General features: G+C 37.9%; 1 protein-coding gene across 14 annotated transcripts in view; it reads right to left on the minus strand.

Moving 5' to 3' along the window:
• Spag9 (sperm associated antigen 9) overlaps positions 1–20,064 on the minus strand; it is a 126,546-nt gene that overhangs the window by 13,220 nt on the left and 93,262 nt on the right. For all 14 annotated transcript variants that reach the window (XM_041665213.1, XM_041665211.1, XM_041665212.1 and 11 more), the window contains 14 exons: positions 19,585–19,715; positions 17,845–17,901; positions 16,778–16,951; positions 14,802–14,931; positions 14,310–14,399; positions 13,764–13,931; positions 13,196–13,367; positions 10,205–10,423; positions 9,776–9,971; positions 8,895–9,020; positions 7,120–7,200; positions 6,098–6,165; positions 4,406–4,554; positions 2,460–2,631 (listed from right to left, as the gene is read on the minus strand). In XM_041665213.1, the coding sequence (XP_041521147.1) occupies positions 2,460–2,631; positions 4,406–4,554; positions 6,098–6,165; positions 7,120–7,200; positions 8,895–9,020; positions 9,776–9,971; positions 10,205–10,423; positions 13,196–13,367; positions 13,764–13,931; positions 14,310–14,399; positions 14,802–14,931; positions 16,778–16,951; positions 17,845–17,901; positions 19,585–19,715 (1,933 nt within the window). The remainder of the gene's footprint in view (positions 1–2,459; positions 2,632–4,405; positions 4,555–6,097; positions 6,166–7,119; positions 7,201–8,894; positions 9,021–9,775; positions 9,972–10,204; positions 10,424–13,195; positions 13,368–13,763; positions 13,932–14,309; positions 14,400–14,801; positions 14,932–16,777; positions 16,952–17,844; positions 17,902–19,584; positions 19,716–20,064) is intronic.

Below are 20,064 nucleotides of genomic sequence, written 5' to 3' on the forward strand. Positions count from 1 at the left end.
TTGAGAAACTAGAGGGTTTCAGATTCCAAATTTCTAGGAGGCTCTGGCTTAAAAACAACAAAGAAAAAGTTTGCTGGAAAGGTGTACATTAAAGCAGACTCTTTTGTGTGCATGTGTATGACAACTAGGGTGGTTTTGAACGAACTATGTAGCCAAGGACAACTCTGAACTTGTGATCCTTCTCCCTTTAACTCACAAATGGTGCAATTACAGGTGAGTGCTGGGGTTGTGGGAGGGAACCACTATGCTCAGCAAACTCTTATTTGGCTTTATTATTTGACAAGTCAAGGATAAAGGAAAAAGATGGCTGGCATTACTTTATTGACCAGAAAGAAGTACAAAGGAAATAATATATCAAAAAATACAGACCAAAATTTAATTAAGGGAGCTACAGACACAAACCAAACCCAACATAAGACAAAGCAAAGCAACAAGATCCCAAAACTTGGAGTTTGCTAGATTAGGAAATCAAATGTCATTTTATAAACTGAAAATTAATTTGTTTTAAATTTCTTTACATGCATTAAAAAAAAATCAACCGTTGCTAAAACATACCTTTTCTCTTGTTTATATACTTAGGCTCTAATCAGCTTAGAAGTATTAGAATATCATATAAAAATTTTAAAAGAATTTTTGCAATTGATTTCATTTTCAGAGATTAGAGAAGTATAATGATTAAATAAATAAAACATTTGAGACAAACATCAGTCATTCAAAGAACTAAGGTCCTGATCTTACAAATACTAAAGGAAGCAATCTTAACTCCCATTCAGCCTATGCTAGGAATCTTTAAAAAAAAAAAGTTTTTTAAAGATTAATTTTATTTTAGGCATGAGTGTCTTGCCTGCCTGTATATATGTACACCACTCACATGCCTGATACTTGCTGAGGCCAGAAGTGGGTGTCCAAACCCCTAGGACCAGAGTTACAGATGTTTGATGAACTGCTATGTGGGTAGTACTGGGAACCAAACCTAGGTCCTCTGCAACAGCAGGAAATGCTCTTGACCACTGATTCATCTCTCCAGCTCTAAGCTAGGAATCTTTAACCAATAGTCAAAGTACAACTTTAAAGTAAATTGTGCATCTTTTTTTGTTGTTGTTGTTTTGAGACAGGGTTTCTCTGTGTAGAATTGGCTGTCCTGGAACTCAGAGATCTGCCTGCCTTTGCCTCCCGAGTGCTGGGATAAAGGCATGTGCCACCACTGCCCAGCTTTGTACATGTTTCTAACATGCCTGATTCTATGGAGAGAGTATACAGCTAGTCAGCTTCTCTGTGGTCAATGACCCTATACGGTTAAAAACTACTGAAAGGAATAAACCTTTCCTTAGGAAGCAAATCCTTTATGACACACCTAGTCATAACTAAGTGTTAAAAATACAGACAGCTAGGCGGTGGTGGCACACGCCTTTAATCCCAGCACTTGGGAGGCAGAGGTAGGCAGATCTCTGTGAGTTCAAGGTCAGCCTGGCTCTAAAGCTACAGAGAAACCCCATCTCAAAAAACAAAACAAAACAAAATAAAAACCAAAAAACCAAAACCCATCAGAGAACAAGACCAGAGATTTTTCCTGCCTTTCCTGGGGTTTCATCTCTGGGGTAGAAACAATAAACAAAAGTCACATAATATGGGTGCAATCACACTAATGCTAAACCTATGAAGATGATAGGTTGGGTGTGGTGACACACACTTTTCATCCCAGCTCTTGAGAGGCAGAGGCAGGGAGATCTCTGTGACTTTCAGGCTAACCTGGGCTATACAGTGAGACCCTATCTCTCTCTTCTTGTTTTTTTTTTTTTTTAAAAAAACAGAACCTAAATAAAGATTCCTCTTCAATATGACACGAGAACCTGAGAGTATGTAAACAAAACCACAAAATACCTATTAGGCCAAGGATACATAGAACATGTGAAGGCCCTGAAATGGGGAGGAATCTGTCAATGTGAGCAGAAGGATGTAGGCACGGAGATTAGTTTAGACCACATAAAGTCTCCTGGTAAGATCTAAGTGTCAACTGGCCTAGAGGCTAGAGCAAAAGTACATCAAGATGAAATTTTACATTGTTTACTATGTAGAGAACAGATTAGTATAGGAACAGGGAGACAAGTTAGGAAACAAACGTTATCAAAGGGAAAAAGGACAGTGACCTGGCCTAAGAGGATAGTGATCAAGATAAAGTAATTGACATAAGGCAGTTTCAAACTTGACAGAGTTCTACGTCATCAAAAATGGAAGGAATAAGGGGAAAACAAAACAAAAAATTTCTAGTGGAGAACATTGGAGCATCTGTCTGATACTTCAAGTGATGAACTTATTCAGTGATTTTCTCAGAGCATTAGAAGAAGATGGAGGTGTAAGTCAGTGGTAGCCCATCTGCTCAGCGTATACCACAATACTGTATAAAACAAAAACAGAGCATTCTCACTGATTTTCAAAAAGAAAACACTATGGAAGCTTACCTAACATTTTGCTTACATAAGGTTCAATGTCCACATCCTGGAGATGTTGGTATGTGTGTGCATGATAGAGACGGAGTGTGGAATCCAAACGAATGGAGACCCACACACCATCACCCACCCATGCAAGCTGCCGTACTTGGCTCTCCTTCCTGGGGTGTGCATCAAATGATTTCTAGAAGAGATGTTTAATAATGAAATTACTTTTGTTGTTGTTTTTTTAAGACAAGGCTCTGTGTAGCCCTGGTTGTCCTGGAACTCACTTTGTAGACCAGGCTGGCCTCAAATTCAGAATTCCGTCTGCCTCTGCCTCCTAAGTGCTGGGACTAAGCATGCACCATCACTGCCCAGCAAATGGAATTACTTTTGTCACACAGGAAGTCACTTTAAAAGTTCATCCGCCCAACAATCTGAAGACTGTTTATTAAAGGGCCTAAATTTGCTTATCTTCTATGACTGTTCTTCCCATTAGTTCTTCTACCATAGAATGTAACACACATATATATGCAAATAAGAACGAAAGATCAAACAGTAGTTGTACATGGTGGCTGACACCTGCAATCCTAGCACTTGGAAGTATGAGACAGGAAAGCTGCTGTGAGATCAAGGTCAGAGTGAGATTGTTTCAATAGTGAGACAATAACAACAGAACCAAGTGTTGTGTTTCAGCACTATACAGGATGTTTCCTTATATAAACAATGCTGGCCATGTGCCAGTGTTTAGAAATGATGATTTCAGGATTTGGTTCTGCAGTGAGAAGTAAGATCCTATTGGTAACTAAATGAAAAGGAACCCACACTGTTGTATGAGGAACAGCAGTGAAAAATAAACACCAAATGGTTGGCAGAGGGGGTAGCTATTGAGACAAGGTGTTATTATATGTAGCCTAGGTTAGTCTCTGATTTGTTGCCATCCTTTTACCTTAGCCTCCCAAGTGCTAGGATTAACAGGGGTGTGCTATCATGTCTAGCTTTAACTGTGAGATTTCTAAGGAAGAAAATGAGACACGGGGCAGGGAGAAATAGAAATTTCACCTTAAAACGTTCCTACTGTAATTTTTTAAATAATCAGAATAGATACATTATGACCAAAATTTAGATTATTTTTTAACAAAAATTTTCACTATAATGCTATTTTTCTCGGTTTGTGATATGAATGCAAATGAATCTGAATGTACATGGAATAGGCAAAGGGAACTAACTTAGGAATTCTCTCAACCAATCCTTATATAAGCAGACCTATTAAGAACTACATATTCGGGCTGGAGAGATGGCTCAGTGGTTAAGAGCACTGACTGGTCTTCCAGAGGTATTGAATTCAATTCCCAGCAACCACATGGTGGCTCACAACCATCTGTAATGAGATCTGGCGCCCTCTTTTGGCATGTGGGCATATATGCAGGCAGAATGTTGTATACATAATAAATAAATAAATCTTAAAACCAAACTACATATTCAGGCTTGCATGATATTGCACATCTTTAATTCCAGCACTCAGGAAGAAGAGGAAAGCAGATCTCTGAGTTCGAGGCCAGTCTGGTCTACATAGTAAGTTCCAGGACAGCTAGTGATATGTAGAAAAATACTCAAAAAACCAAAACCACATCAACAAAAAACATATATTCAAATAAAGCACATAACATATATAAAATACATAAACAGACACATATAAAACCTTTACGTTTGAATCCTGTACTTAAAAACAAAATAAAACCAACAACAACCAAAAAAAAACAAAAAACAAAAAACAAAAACAAGCCCCACCATTTCCTACCCTCATAGTCCATGAGGTAAAGTAACAGAAAACTAAGACATCCAAAACTGTATCTGAAGAGCCCCTTAAACAGTGATCTGGAAAGCAGTCTCTAAAGAAGCTGGAAATGATTATTTAATCCTGCAGTCTCTGGGAATACCAATTCAGTGTATATACAGAATGTAGATTAACTTGCCTCTATCTTCATAGCCTTTGGCTGAACCACATAGATTTTGTTCCTATAGCCACACCAGACTTTGTCATGTACCACAGTCATGCATCGTATGGAATGGTGAGGACGTCCAAGGTCTAAAAGGTGATAGTTTGACAAGTCCCACTGTCCATCTTTAAAACAAAAATAGATGATAGTTAGTCACAGCACTCATTATTGATGCGGCGCTCTAGGACCATGGATTAAGTGTGCCTTTACATGTACAAGTTACAAACTGGAAGAGAGCACAAGGAATGTCTGCTCCAACTTGCTACCTGCTAACTGGATTCCCTTTCAAGGGCGTTTTCAAAAGAGGTAATGTAGTTTGGTGTGGTGGTACACACCTTTAATCCTAGCACTGGGGAGGCAGAGGCAAGCAGATTTTTTTGTGGTTCAAGGTTAGTGTGGTTTATATATTGGTCCAGGGTAACCAAGGTACTTAGTAAGACCTAGCTTAGAGAGACAGAGAGAGAGAGTGAGACACACACACACACACACACACACACAGAGACAGAGACAAAGAGAGGAGAAAAAAAAAAAAGCCAGGGCCGGGCAGTGGTAGTAACTGCCTTTAATCCCAGGCGGATCTCTGTGAGTCTGAGAGTCTGAGGTCAGTCTGGTCTACAGAGTGAATTCTAGGACAGCCAAGACTGTTTCACAGAGAAACCCTGTCTCGAAAAACAACAAACAAGGTAGAATGGTACTATGACAAACTAGTTGTAGGTTATCTGAAAATAACAGTCTTTTTAGAATTAGAATGGATTTAGGGATTGGGGCATAACTTAGAAGTATAGTGCAAAATTTTTCTTAAATCAAGTAAACAAAAATTATTTTTTAAAATAGGATAAGGCTGTGTGTGATGGCCTTTTAATCCCAGCTTCCAGGAGGCAAAAAACAGGTGGATTTAAGACTAGCCTGATCTATATAGCAAGTTCTAGGCTAGCCAGGGCTACATAGTGAGACTCTATCTTTAAAAATCAAACAAAAAAAGAGATAAAAGAAAATTATCCTTGCCAAATGTTTTCTAATTAAGTATATGAAAAAATTTTTTGCTGTATTACACTATATAAGGGCACCAAGAGAGTGGGAAGATGGCTCAGTAACAAAGTGTTTGTTTGTAAGTGTGAGAAACTAAGCTTAGATTCCCAGAATCTATGTAAAACAGGAACTGGAAACAGGAGAATTTCTAGAAACTTGGAGGCCAGCTAGCCTGGCACACACATCAGTAAATAACAAAAAACCCTATCCAAAACAAGGTAAGGAGATAACAACCAACACAAGGTTGGTCTGTCAAACACACACCACATACATGCCCACATGCCCATATTCACATACATGAACATTTATGTACACATACCATAAACATGCACACAAAGATAATGTGTGTTTTTATGTATGTATGTATGTATGTGTTTGTGTGTGTGTGTGTGTGTGTGTGTGTGTGTGTGTGTAGACAGAAAATGTTAATTCTTTGCTCACTGTGATAAACACACTTGTCCATTAGGAATGCCTAGTGCATACCTCCACAGAGGCATCCACATATTTAATAATGTATATCACCAATATCCCACAACTTCATTCTCTTTTTAGGTATCATTTCTTTCAAAAATGGTAAGCCAATCTACTTAAAATGCTCTGCAAAGCAACATGTTGGTGTACAATGTTATAATAACTCACCAACTCCTCTGTGGAAGATTGCAAGGGTGCCATCAGCTAGGGCCACTAGCACAATTCCTTTCACGTGTCTGCAAACAAAAAAACGAATTTCAGAACCTCCACTCAGGAGCACAGAATGGACCATGTGTTATTGAGCTGGTGCATAGTCTCTTAAAGGGCCAGTTTGTGAGCATCTTGTTATGGAAACACGTCATAGAAACTAATGCACAGCATGTGGGTGTTTTGCTTTCTAGCTCAAGGCTCCTCCTCTCATTTTACCTTAGCATAACTCTACAGACCAGATACACATCTTGACTGGAACTAACAGAGTCTGTCCTGTAGATTTAGGAACAAACTGTTGGAATTTTGCCAGTCAGCATATGAAAAAGGATTAGTAAACCAATGACCTAATCAATGTATTTCCAAACTATGAGGAATAGTCTGAAACAAATGCAGAACCACTAAAGTGAAGATTTAATCTGGAAAGTTTTCTACTTAAATGTTTTTTAGTCTTCTTTCCATTATTGAATGTCATCCTCAGTTTCTCTAGTTACACGGTTTTGGTGGTTTGAATGAGCTGTCTCCCATAGTCATGAGTATTTGAATACTTGGTACCCAGTTAATGGTGTTGTTTGGGTAAGTGTGGTCTTGTTGGAGGAAGTGTATCACTGGAGGCCAGCTTTCGGAGTTTAAACGACTTGCATCATTGTTAGTTTGCGCTCTCTACTTTCTACTTGCAGTCCAAGGTGTGAGCCCTCAGCATCCTGATCTAGCCTGCTTGCTGCCATGCTTCCCTGTCATGATGAACTCATTTCTCTGGAACCATAAGCTCAAGTGAGCCCTTCCTTCTGTAAGTTGCCTTGGTCATGGTATTTTATCACAGTAATAGGAAAGTAACTAAGATAATGGTTAAACCAACAAGCAAATAAATCAAGCTTGTATACTGATTTATCATGAGAAACATGTTAACTTTAAAGTCTTAAAATCTATTTTACACCAAAATCAAATCTTTTAAAAGGAATAATTTTAAAAATAAGACTTACACAATACTGAGGATTGAGTCTTTAAGCTTAATTGAATGGAGACATTTCCTCCACTGGGCTACAGATGAATGGACATACAAACTGCAGAAATAAAGTCAGGATTGTTAAGGCATAGGGTATCACCAATGCTTCTATCTAACAATGACTACAGATACCCCCAAAAGGAAAAATCATTCAATTTTTAGGAAAAGGGTTTGATACTTTTGTATGAAAAGAGATAGAACAAGGGGTAGGAAAAGGGAAGGGGGAGAAGGAGAGGGAAAGAGAGAGAGAGACAAAGAGGAAGGAGGAAGGGAGGAGAGAGAACAAGTACCAAAGACAGAAGAACAGGCTATTTACACAAACAGAAACATACGAAAACCAAAAAAGCTAGAATTACTATTGATACTTGAGTTAACTTTGGCTTCCCCCACACTTTAAGCATTTCTGCATAAAACCTTTACATAAATAATCCAACATCTCCATTACACTGAACTTCTGAATGACAGAAGGATTCACATCAGACAGTGGTTGACTCTACACAGCCTGCAGGCTAAGCCAGAGTCCTAGGGAAAACATACATAAGTGATCCTGCTTAACCTTTGGAAATACTCTATTCTATAAGAGGCCCCACAGTATTAATAAGTGAATATCTGTGCACACGCCTTTAATCCTAGCACTTAGGAGGCAGAGGCAGGCAGATCTGAGTTCAAGGCCAGCCTCTTCTTATGGAGAGTGTTCCAGGACAGCCAGGTTACACAGAAAAAACCTGTGTAAAAGAGGCCCCCCTCCAAAAAAAAAAAAAGTGAACAAACCATGTAACATAGATCATCATTTTCTGAGCTTTCAAATCCTGATTTGTTCATTTTTTAAAAAGATTTTTAGAATTTTGTGTATTTGCCTGCAAGCATGTCTGTGCATCATGTGTGTACTTGATAACTGTGGAGGCCTGGAGCCAGCATTATAGACAGCTGCTGAGCTGTCATGTGAGTGCTAGGAACTGAACTTGATCTTCTGCAAGAGCAGCAAGCACTCTTAACCAATGAGCCATCTCTGAAGCCCCATTTTTTTTATTTATTCTCTCTCCCTTTTTGTTGGTGAGCCAAGATTTTCTCTTTGTAGTCCTGGCTGTCCAGGAACTCGCTTTGTACACGGGGCTGGCCTGGAACTCAGAGATCCATCTGCCTCTGTCTCCTGAGTGCTAGGATTAAAGGTGTGCACCATCACTGCCCAGCATAATTTATTCTTAATTCTATATCAGATTTAATTTTTTTTTTTAGCTAGGATCTTGTTTTAGTCCAGGCTATCCTAAAATTTATGATCCTGTCTCAGCATTCTGTGTATTCTAGTATGGGCATGCACCACCAGTCTAACTCAGATTTAAAAATCTTATTTACCTTTTCTTTTAAGAATATTACATAAATAGAACATTCTGTGACAAAGAAAAATAATTTACCATTTAGAACTAATGGAAGTCTAGTTTATGAAAGTTGCAATAAAACTTCAAATTTTGTGTGTATAAAGTTTTTGTATTAATCTACACGTTATGTTTACTACATTTCATTTATCTTTTGTTTAGGGTTTTTGCTTTTGTGAAGAGGGTCTCACTTTGCTGCACAGCCAAGGTTATCGTGAAGGTTCCGTGGCCCAAAATAACCTTGAATTTGCAATCCTCCTCCCCAATCTCCCAAGTGCTGAGATTACAGGCCTGTACTATCATGTCTGCCTCATTTCTTTATTTCAAATGCAGACGCAGAAGACTAAGGATATTGTAAAATTAGGATGCTAGTACTTACCAGCCATTTTGAGCTCCAAGCCACATGGTTGGTAAAAGACTACTCATTTTCTGAGCTTCTTCTCTCGCCAGGTCTTGCTCATTTGGCAATACTGATATCTGATCTTTGTACACATCTGAGTCATTACTGGGAATGAAGCACAAAGGAAAAAACCTACCCTGAGTATACATATTAGCTTTAGTTTTCAGAATTGAACAGTTCTACATTTAAGCTTACCACAATGAACAAACACCAAGATTCCAGAAAAGCCAATGTTAAATGCTTACACATTAAGTAGTTCACAACTGAACCAGAAACACTAACAAGTTTTAGTGGAAGTTCATAGTGGAGAAAGGGGAATAAGATTTAATAATGTTACTCATCAGTTAATAGCCAAGACTTTAATTACAGCTCTCAAAAAGAAGAAAAGTCAAAAACCAACCAAATAAAAACACGATAGAAAAATTTATGGCTTTGTTATTAATTATTTTGAAGTTTATAATAGTTTCTTCTGGGGTGAGATACAGCAAAATATGTTTATATTCCACTATAAATCCCTTCTTTTGGGTTGTCAGGGCATAAGTAGACAATAGAATTGAACTATCTAATTCAAATCGACTTCATCTGAAATTAATTGTAAATGCTAATAAACACTCGGGAGGCAGAGGCAGGTAATCTCTGAGTTTGAGGCACGTCTGGTCTACAGAGTTCCAGTACAGCCAGGACAAACACAAAGAAACCCTATTTCAAAAATCAAATCAAAACAAAACAAAAAACAACAACAAACAACCAAGACATAAAACAACAAACAAACATAAATAGAAATGGATGGAAAAAAATCTCCAAAGAAAATAAATAGGAGAGAATAAAACTCTCCAAAGTTACTTATTTGGGATGCATACCTTGATTGAAACACCGGGGAGAGGTCTTCTGGGATCTGAACTCCCAAAGGATCTGTAAACACATGCTCTGTGTACACACCAGGTTGAGAGACATCCACAGCATCTTCAGTAGACCCTGCATTGCCCTCTGTGGCTTCAGTTGCTTCTTCTGCTGTAGGAACATTTTCGTCAACCTCACTATTTTCGGCTTCCATTTCTATAAAAACATAAACACTCTATGCTGAATGAGTTTTTCGACTCCAATACTTTCACCACATAAACCTGTCTGGAACTCCACTCCACTGACCCCTCCTTGGCACTGCAGTGACATGAAGAACTAGTTCTCACATACAGCATCTTCTTTCTGGCTCTTTCACCCTGGCTACTTTAAGATTGACAAGTCTATAATGTGGCACTTTCAGGATAGGATCAGACTCTCCACACATGTACCTGGTGGCTTTTCTATCACTGGAGAAGCACCGTTGGTACTGGGGGAAGTGGCAGTTCCTGTCACTCCTTCTGTGGAACACCCAACCACTGTGATGCCTCCCAGTAAGCTGTCCATCTCTGCAGAGCTGTTGCTTGTCATGCTTCCACACAAAGATGCTTTGTCTACCTGACCAGATTCAGAAAGTTCTTCTCCTGCAGGGTAGTCTGTTTCCCGAGCTCCTAAAAAAAGCAACTTTCTCTGAATACCCAGTAAACTAAGAAGTAGCTTTATCTATCCTATTAAAGCAACTCAAGGTATGAAATGCGAGGACACAGGAGAAACATACAGCTACTAGAATATACCAAGAAGGCAGTGTTAAATTTATTTAATCTTGATAAAATGAAAAAGTAAATTTAGAGGTAAAATAACATTTCAATTAGTTCATAGTCCAATGACAAAAATGTTAAGAGATAATACCTTTTTTTTTTTTCTAAATTTTGCTTTGTGTGAGATAGGGCCGGCAACATGGTTAGAAGGTAAAAAGCATCCGCTGCACAAATCTGATGACCTAAGTTTGGACCCTGCAACCCACCAGTGAGAAGGTAAAACCTACTCCCAAAAGTTGTCCTCTGGTTTCAATATATGCACTGTGGTATGGGTGCACTCCTACACACAATAATACATTAATAATATTTATATTATGGGTTTGTTAACATTAGACAACAATGAAAAGGTGTGTGATTTTTGGAGACAAGGCCTCATTTGATCTACATTGGCCTTGAACTCTATGTAGTCAAGCTGACCTTAGAGATCCTCCTGTCTCCACCTCCCAAAAGCTGGGATTACAGGTATACACCACCACACCTGGCTAAACCATAATAATACAAAACAGAAAAGATGATAGTGCAATGCTCAGTTGGCAAAGCACCTGCTGCACAAGCTGCTGCCCCAAATCTGATCCTGGTGGAAGAAAAGAATCAATGCTATAAAATCTTCTGACCTCTGTCCATGTGCCATGACTTATACAGTCTCTCTACACACCACACACATACACAATAAAAATATAATTTTTAAAGACTGAAAAGAGTCTTGTATTTCAGGAATTAGTAACAATTTATATAGCTGGGCGATGGTGGCACACGCCTTTAATCCCAGCACTCAGGAGGCAGAGGCAGGCGGATCTCTGTGAGTTCGAGACCAGCCTGGTCTACAGAGCTAGTTCCAGGACAGGCTCCAAAGTCGCACAGAAACCCTGTCTCGAAAAACCAAAAAAGAAAAACAAACAAACAAAAAAAAACAAACAAACCAAAAAACAATTTATACAGTAAGTAAAAAAGAAAACTAAACAGTGATCAAACAGTCAATATACAATGTAATCACTTAACAAATGGGACCAAAAAATTAATTTAAATCATGCATCATATTCAACTTAATATCCTGGTTTTACTCCCCACAAACACAAAAACAGATTGACACAAATTAACTATTAACTATATCTATTAATTTATACTTTCATCTGAAAATTTTTCCTTTAAGGGGGAAGGGTTAGAGACAGAATTTTGCTGTATAGGGTCAGGCTGGCCTTCAATCAGTTTGCCTCTGCTTCACAAGGATTGGAATTATAGAAATGTGCCACAACACCTGGCCTTCCACCTGAAATGAATATTTAAGTAGAAAACATATCACTAGCTCCTATAGTTCTAGTTTTCTACCGACACTTCCAAATTCACAGTAGTTCTCATATTTGGGCAAAGGTTAAAATTGTAGCGAGCAGTATCTTATCAATTGTGTGTGTGTGGAGGGGGGGTATCAAGACAGGGTTTCCCTGGCTGTGTCCTGGAATTAGCTCTGTAGACCAGGCTGGCCTCAAGCTCACAGAGATCTGCCTATCTTGAAAACAAAACAAACAAACAAAAAACATCTTAAGATTATTGTGATTACTACTTGAAAAATGTATACTTCTATATACTGTAATAAAAAATATAGTGGCTTAAAATACTAGCAACCACATGGTGGCTCACAACCATCTGTAATGAGGTCTGGTGCCCTCTTCTGGCCTGCAGGAATACACGCAGAATATTGTATACATAATGAATGAATGAATAAATATACTAGTAAGACATTAAAAAATAAGCATTTACAATGGTAAACCACTTTCATTTCTATCACATCAAAAGATATTATGTTTTTTATTTATCTTTTTTTTTTCCTCTCGAGAATATAGCCCTTCTCTATATACCCCTTGTTGTCCTAGAAGACCTGTAAACCAGCTTGGCCTCAGAGACCCATCTGCCTCTGCTTTTGAGTACTGGATTAAAGGCTTAAAGACACGCGCTACCACCACCTGGCTTTAAAGTTTATTTTAAAGTTGTTTTTTAAGAAGGAGATCAAAGATATCCTCATCCAGTATGATTGTACCCTGCTTGTAGTTGATCCTCACTGTGAATCCAGAAAGTTGGGAGGTCCTGATGCCCGTGCTTGATACCAGAAATCCTACCGAAAAGCCCAACTGGAGGATCAGGGTTTACCCTTGTAATAAACATCCTAGAGTTCTAATGTTTAAAAAAAAGTAAAAAATAAATAAAGTAGTTTTTTTTTTAAATAATATAAAAGTTGTCAGTTAAGCCTTTTGTTTCTCTTTTGGAGACAGAGTCTCACTATGTAGTTTAGGCTGATTCTGTCTCAATGTCATTTCTTTTATGGCTGACTAATATTTCTGAACTACTGTTTTAATTTTACATATCAATCCCAGAATTTTAGGTGGCCTCCCCATACTAATTAATCTAGGGAGTTCATCAGCCTCTATCAACAAGTTATCTTCTCATATTGCCATTTTTTTATATTCTTCACACTATCTTTCAATAGCTGAAGAACATATCGTTATTCAATGATTTCCGGTTTACTTTAAATCTTCTCTTACTAGGACATAAAATCTGTAACAGCAAGCACATTAGCATAGTTCTATTGGCCATACCCATTTCTCCCTGGGAGGAGGCAGACACTTGCTTTACCTGGGACACTCGCAATGCACAGAACATGAGAGTTGCAAGCAGTGAAACTGTCGAGGATGTTGCCAGGCTGAACAGCATCGATGATGATAACCTTTGTAGCTGAATGGGTGCTGGTACAGATCCACACTTGACTGGACAATTCTTCTTGATTTTTTAATTCTTTCTGCTGTTCCTGAGTAGGCAGAGGAAAATGTTTAAAATTATATGAATGTGAAAATATCCCTAAGACTGTGTTCTTAAACTAAAATGCACTATTATTCAAAATATATTCAGATTGTTTAGAAACTACAATTGTTTATCAGTATTACTACACTAAAACTTAGTTGTTAAGCAGATTGGTGATTAGAAAAAAGTCGGTATTTTCTTTGTGGTAGTAGTCATACCCATTTGGCAATATATTTGAATATATGTAAATAACACTTCAGTAAAATGAATGTTAAAGGAACATACGGGGAAAACAGCAAGTGCACAGTAATCTCCACTATAGGATGCCTCAAATAAATTTTGTATTTAAGAGCTGAACTCCTACACTCATAAACCAGGAGGTCAAATATTAGTGCGCACTTACCTTGAGTTCTTGATCCAACTTATCTAAACTACTTTGAGATGCACTTCGCTGTTTACTGCCTTCAGTGTCCAGCCCAGCAACATCCTTGTAAAATACACTTGCTCCAACAACAGAGCCACCGTCTCTAGTCTTGCCACCAGATAAGTTGACTCCTACAGCACACCACAGCTTTTCAGAGGTAGGGGTGGGAAAGAAAGGTATTATGTCACTTTTTATCTCTACACATAATAAGAAAATTTTCACCTTTTCTTAAAATGAGTGCTTTAATATACTCTAATGTTGTACATTGGGTGCGGTGGTGCATTTAGGAGAATGAGGAAGAGATAAAGGGTTCAAGGCTAAAATAGGGAAGAAAAAAAAGGAGTTCAAGGCCATCCTGGATTATAATACAGAGATTCTGTCTCAAAATAAAAAAAATTACCAAGTTTTAAAATGAGCAATCATTTTACTAACAAAAACACCGTTTAGTTTTTTTTTCTTTTTTTTTGGGGGGGGGGTCCACCTAGAGTTTAAGAAGTCTGTCCTTCAGTGTCACAATTAGCTTACCTTCATGGATGCATCTTTTTCATCCAGTGGTCTAAGATAAACAGGCACGGGTAGATTTTTCATCTTATTTTCCCCTTGACCATTGGCCACCTAATGGGGGAGGGAGGAGATACATATTTGCTCCTGAAATCAAGTTTAGCTTGATTCTGTCATTCTGACTAGAAAAATAAGCAAAATCTCAAGTAGCAATTATAGACAATAAGTAAACCAGTTCAACATGAGGCAGAAGTTCACAATCACACATTCGCACACCTAAGTATGTATTTGTACACAAAAAATGTTTAGTCATTTAGGAGTGTATAGATCTGGAGTATTTTATTTCTATTATAGGGCTCTAGAAAATAGCCTAAAAACCCCTATTCTCTGTATTTCTCTAAATGTGCCAAATCCAATAAAATGAGCAATTTATGATATTTTCAGTTCACATTTTCCAAGCATATGTCACTCAACCTGCATTTTCTGCTAGACGCTCTTATCACATTCCCAGGTTACCTGTTTGTACTTCTGAGGCAGACTCCAGCCAAAAGCTTGCACGCGACCATCTTCCTTCTGAACATGTGCCTTCACCTGCCGATACTGCTCTCTCTTTTGCTCTCTGCGGGAAGCTAAACTAGCCTCAGTCCTAAAAGAAGACATTTGTAGTTTTAATTAAGTGAATGAAACAAGACCTATAATCCCAGCATTTGAGTCGGCCACCCTGAGGTACATGACCCACACGCACATACTCCAACACCAGGAATATACCAAAGCTGATCTTTCCAGGTTTGTGAAATCAGCCTTCTGTAGGTAGTAAGCATGTTGTATTAAATTATTAGTCACCAAAGTTATGAAATTTCATATGCTGTATATGAAAGGGAAAAGTTCTGAAGTAATCTGGGATCTTCCTTTTCCTATTTGACAAATACTAAGAATTTTCTAATGCCAGATATTGTGCTATAGTATGTTTAGGTGGGTGATTAAGTCAAACTTTTAGATTCTACTCTTTCATTTTTTAAAATTTATTTATTTTAATTTTATATATTTTGAGTATTTTGTCTACAAGAATGTCTGTGTACCATATGAATGCCTGGTTTTCTCAGAGGCCAGTAGACAAGAGCCTTGGATTCCCTGGGATTAGAGTTTCACATCATTGCAAACCACTATGTGGGTGCTGGGAACTAAATCCAGGTCCTTTGGAAGAACATCAGTGTGTTCTTAACCTCTGAGCCATCTCTTTAGCTCCTAGTCACTTATTTTAGAAGACAAAAAGGCCAACTGACTTAAGCAAGCTTTAAAAATATGGAGCGAAATATAAAAATGATTCTAAAATTAATTTCTCTTTCTTTTGGCCATTTATACTTGTGAGGTGACTTTCTGTATAAACCATAGTTTACAAAATTTACTGGTGTGTCAGACACTATACATAGTGTATAATTTTAACCTAACACGTTTGAAATAATTTTTCAGAGAGGAAAAAATGGGCCCTGAGAGATTAATTTGTTCACAGAGTCAGAAGGGAAAACCAAGTCCTTCTGACAACCAAAGGAAATGTTAAAACACTTAGGATTAAAGGCTTAAATTAAGTATTCAGTATATCTATTGATATTTATCAATACTGTTGTGTCAATAAAAATTCCTTTTCCTTATGAAAACTATGGAGTGCAATTTTCTTTTTTCTTTTTCTTTTTGGTTTTTCGAGACAGGGTTTCTCTGTGGCTTTGGAGCCTGTCCTGGAACTAGCTCTGTAGACCAGGCTGGTCTCGAACTCACAGAGATCCGCCTGCCTCTGCCTCCTGAGTGCTGGGATTAAAAGCGTGCGCCACCATCGCCCGACCTGGAGTGCAATTTTCTTTCAAAATTGTATCACATCTTATTTAACATGTGTTTGTGCGTGTGTGTGCATGTGTTATTGTGTTCCTGGGAGGTCAGGGGACAACTTGTGGAAGGCAGTCCTCTCCTTCCAACACGGAGGCCTCAGGAATCAATCTCAATTAAGTGCAACTTCAATAAATACTGGCTACAAGTCTCATTCATTCATTCATTCTTTAATTTTGGGGCAAAGTCTTACCCTGTGGCCCACGATGTTTTCAAAAGTCCAATCCTCCTGCCTCAGTTTCCATAGGTTTAGGATTACATTGCTTAGCCCTACAGGTAATTTACTTAAAAGGCATCCACTCACGTTACAGAAACACATCCTTGTTTTTTCTTCTCCTCACAACTCCATCTCACAAAATAGTTTCCTTTGTTCTTTAAGACGGGATTTAAGTGTGTAGCTGATGCTAGACTGAACTATCTATTCACATCAGGCTGGCCATGAATTAGGGATGATCCTCTTCTATCAGTATCCTGTGTACTGGGATTACCAGGCTAAACTATTATGTCTGGCTAGCAACAGTTTCTTTAGAGTTATTGGAAGCCCTGTGAAGTAAGTGGTGAAAGATTCTAACTATGAACTTACTCTGGGCATGACCATTGCTTGGAATACTTACTCCTCACTAAGGAAATCAAATGCCTTGGACTTATCGCCAGGGAGCTGAGATAGGGTGCTGCTCCTTTTCTTTACGGAGGGAGTCACGTGAGAAGTGGGTGCATTGTACTTCAGATTCACAGGGGGTTCAGGCTTCTTTGTTGCATTACTTGAAGAGCTAAAAAGTCGGCTGAAACTAACAAAGCAAGCAAACAAAGAAAATCCACAAGTATATCTATTATATGCACTGTTAAAACCAATCCCCGATTTTCTATAAGTTTTTATGCTCAAGAAAACTTCAAAGAAAGACTTTACATGGCAGTGAGTTAGACAATAGCAAAACCAGTTTTATAGTTATACTTTAGCCTGAGCAGTCAGTCACAGCTAAACTTGGACATTCAGGGGAAAGAAACTATTGCTTAGAATGCCAGACACCTAATAAGCAAGTTCCATAATGAAAGAGATGCTCCTGCATATAGAAAGCTTCTACTGAACAAACACAATGCAAAGGTTCCCAGCTAGCTGCTACTGGGGACGATGTCACGGTGGTTGCTAAGCAGCAAGGTAATGACTGTGATGACAGCGGAAGCTTAGTGTGCAGCACACGTACAACAGTCACTTCACCAAGTCAACTCATATCATGAATTCTCTAAGTTCAATTTAAGTAACTATATTCATGTCCACAGTTTTAAAATATTTATGCTTCCAGTAAACAGACTAATCCTAAAAGGGTAAGTTTTAACTTCAGTAAACACATAGTACTTCTGGTACAAACATAAAATAGCTTAACACACACAGACAAACCAAGCAGTACAAATACTAAATTTCTTATCTTTTCTTTGATGGGGATTCATGTGACTGTCAATTTTACAAATAATTCCCCACTATTTTATGTAAACTGACAGAAGATTCCACCAAATGCATAACCAACACAATGCAGCTTACGATAGACAACTTTGGGTCCTCAAGCACAGCCTTACCGAGTTGGCATGCTGTATATTAAAGAGAAGAACTTCTGTTTAGCTATTTCCTCCTAACTGGGAAAAGTCTTGAAGCATCACCTATGCTTACGGTCCTCAGTGTACTTACAACTGCCAGATGCTTGACCTTTTCTTTTCTTGCATGGCTGGATTTTCTCGTGATGCCCTAAATTTTAAAAGAAAGTATTATTATTATTATTATTATTATTATTATTATTATTATTATTATTATTATTTTACATAGGTGTTCTACTCTTTTCTCCAAAGAGCAAAAGACTGACAAAATTCATGGGATACACAGAGTCAACAATTAAATTTAGCAAACAGTTGCTTTGATCTTTCATGAAACAACCTGCTAAATCTAACACTGCTTAAAGCAATTACTAAACCTTCTTAAAAAGCTCAGACTCTTGACAGGTTATCCCTATGTGTGATAAATACCCAACAAGCCTCAATGTTGATGTAAAAAATGTTCTACATTTTTGTTGTTGTTAATAAATGAGGTCTCACTATGTTGTATAGACTAGGTCTGAACTCTTGGTCACACACAGTCCCCTTTCAAGTGGCTAGACTACAGGAGCATACCACCATGACTAACAGTATGAAGGTATTTAAGATGGATATAATGGCACATAACTCTAGTCCCAGAACTCAGGAGGCTGAGGCAGAAGGATCACAAGTTTGGGGCCAATTTGGAGCCAGAACTTCCCTCAAAAATAAAAAAAAGTAAGAAAAAAAATTGAAAAGATATACTCTAGCTCCTTCTTTACAATACTGCTTTATAAATCCCTGTTCTTACCTGAAGTTTTCTTTCTTTTCTTTTTTTATCTGCACTCTTAACTCACAAAACAGCTTGCAACCACACTGCAGGCCACATAATAAGTAAGCAGTGCTAAAAATGATGTAATTAGAAGGAAGTAATGGTTGGAAGTTAGATTTATAGACTAGTTTATAAATTTGATGTGATAATCCAAACTCAAGAATATGAGTAAATTAATGGGAAGTCAGGTGGCAAACTTTTCAAGAGCTAGATGCCAGCAATAGATGAGTTTTAAGAGCCAATAAAGGACAGCTATGTGTCCTCTCACAGGTGCTAGTTTGTTTTGTTTTGTTTTTTGTTTTTTGTTGGTTTTTCGAGACAGGGTTTCTCTGTAGCTTTGAAGCCTGTCCTGGAACTAGCTCTTGTAGACCAGGCTGGCCTCGAACTCACAGAGATCCGCCTGCCTCTGCCTCCCGAGTGCTGGGATTAAAGGCGTGCGCCACCACCGCCTGGCCTCACAGGTGCTAGTTTAAAAAGGAAGTCAGCTTGAATGCAAAAGAGTAAATTACTAGAGGATAGAAATGGGGAGAGTAAATAAAGAGAGGCCGCTGGATTTGATGATTGAACTGCACTGCATGCACACACTGGCACCAAACTCTATCAAATATGAACCATTAAAACATGTTAATGATAAAAACAAGGGTCTAATTGGTTGAAAGAAGCCAACAGAAGGTACATTTTGCATGAAGAAAAATGAGGGGGAAGTCAAGTGTATTTTATAAGAAGATAGTAAATAAAGATATTTTTTTCTATACTGCATGTTAAATTGACAGAAAAAGAATAATGTCAAGAATAATGTCAATTTTCATATTTTAAAAAAAGGTTAAGGTCCTGTACTATCTCAAAAGACACCTAGTCTTTGGGCTATAACTGATCTTGTCCTATGACTAATCTAAATATTAACTCAGAAAGTTTCTCTTAGTGAACAAATAAAATGGCATGAGCCCTCAGGCAGCACTCTAGTTGGCAACAAAGAGTGCAAGGATCTAAGGAAACAATAAGAAACATCAGGGAACTCATCATACGGACCGGATCATCTCTGTCCATCGAACAGCTTCTTGAAGCTCCATCAGCCTCTCTTTGTACTGGTTTCTCTCCATGAGAACTCGGGCCATTTCCACTCTAGTAAACCTCTTCCTCTGGGCTGTGGGAATGTCACTCTACAATGATAAGAGGAGGGCAAATCACCCTGAAGCATATGTTTTGGTGTTAACCACATACTAAGACCAAATCTTTAAATTATAAACATTTCTTTCAGTTTAATAAAGAAATGTTTTAACTTAATGACTATAAAATGTCCTTATAAAATAAGGACACCACTCAAATTTTTATTTAGGACTAAAAGGAAGTAGGCAATTTAATTTCTGAATATAAATATTAATATTGGGCATGTAAAAGAATTATTAAAATTACAAATTTTCAGCTAATACCAAATAGAGAGATTTAATATGCCCTCATAAATTTTACTTGGAAACATTATTCTAACATTTTAAATTCATGGCCTGCAGC

Source organism: Microtus oregoni, unplaced genomic scaffold (assembly GCF_018167655.1).
Source record: "Microtus oregoni isolate MIOR12 unplaced genomic scaffold, Mior012 000015F_ref0000493, whole genome shotgun sequence".
Lineage (NCBI taxonomy): Eukaryota > Metazoa > Chordata > Mammalia > Rodentia > Cricetidae > Microtus > Microtus oregoni.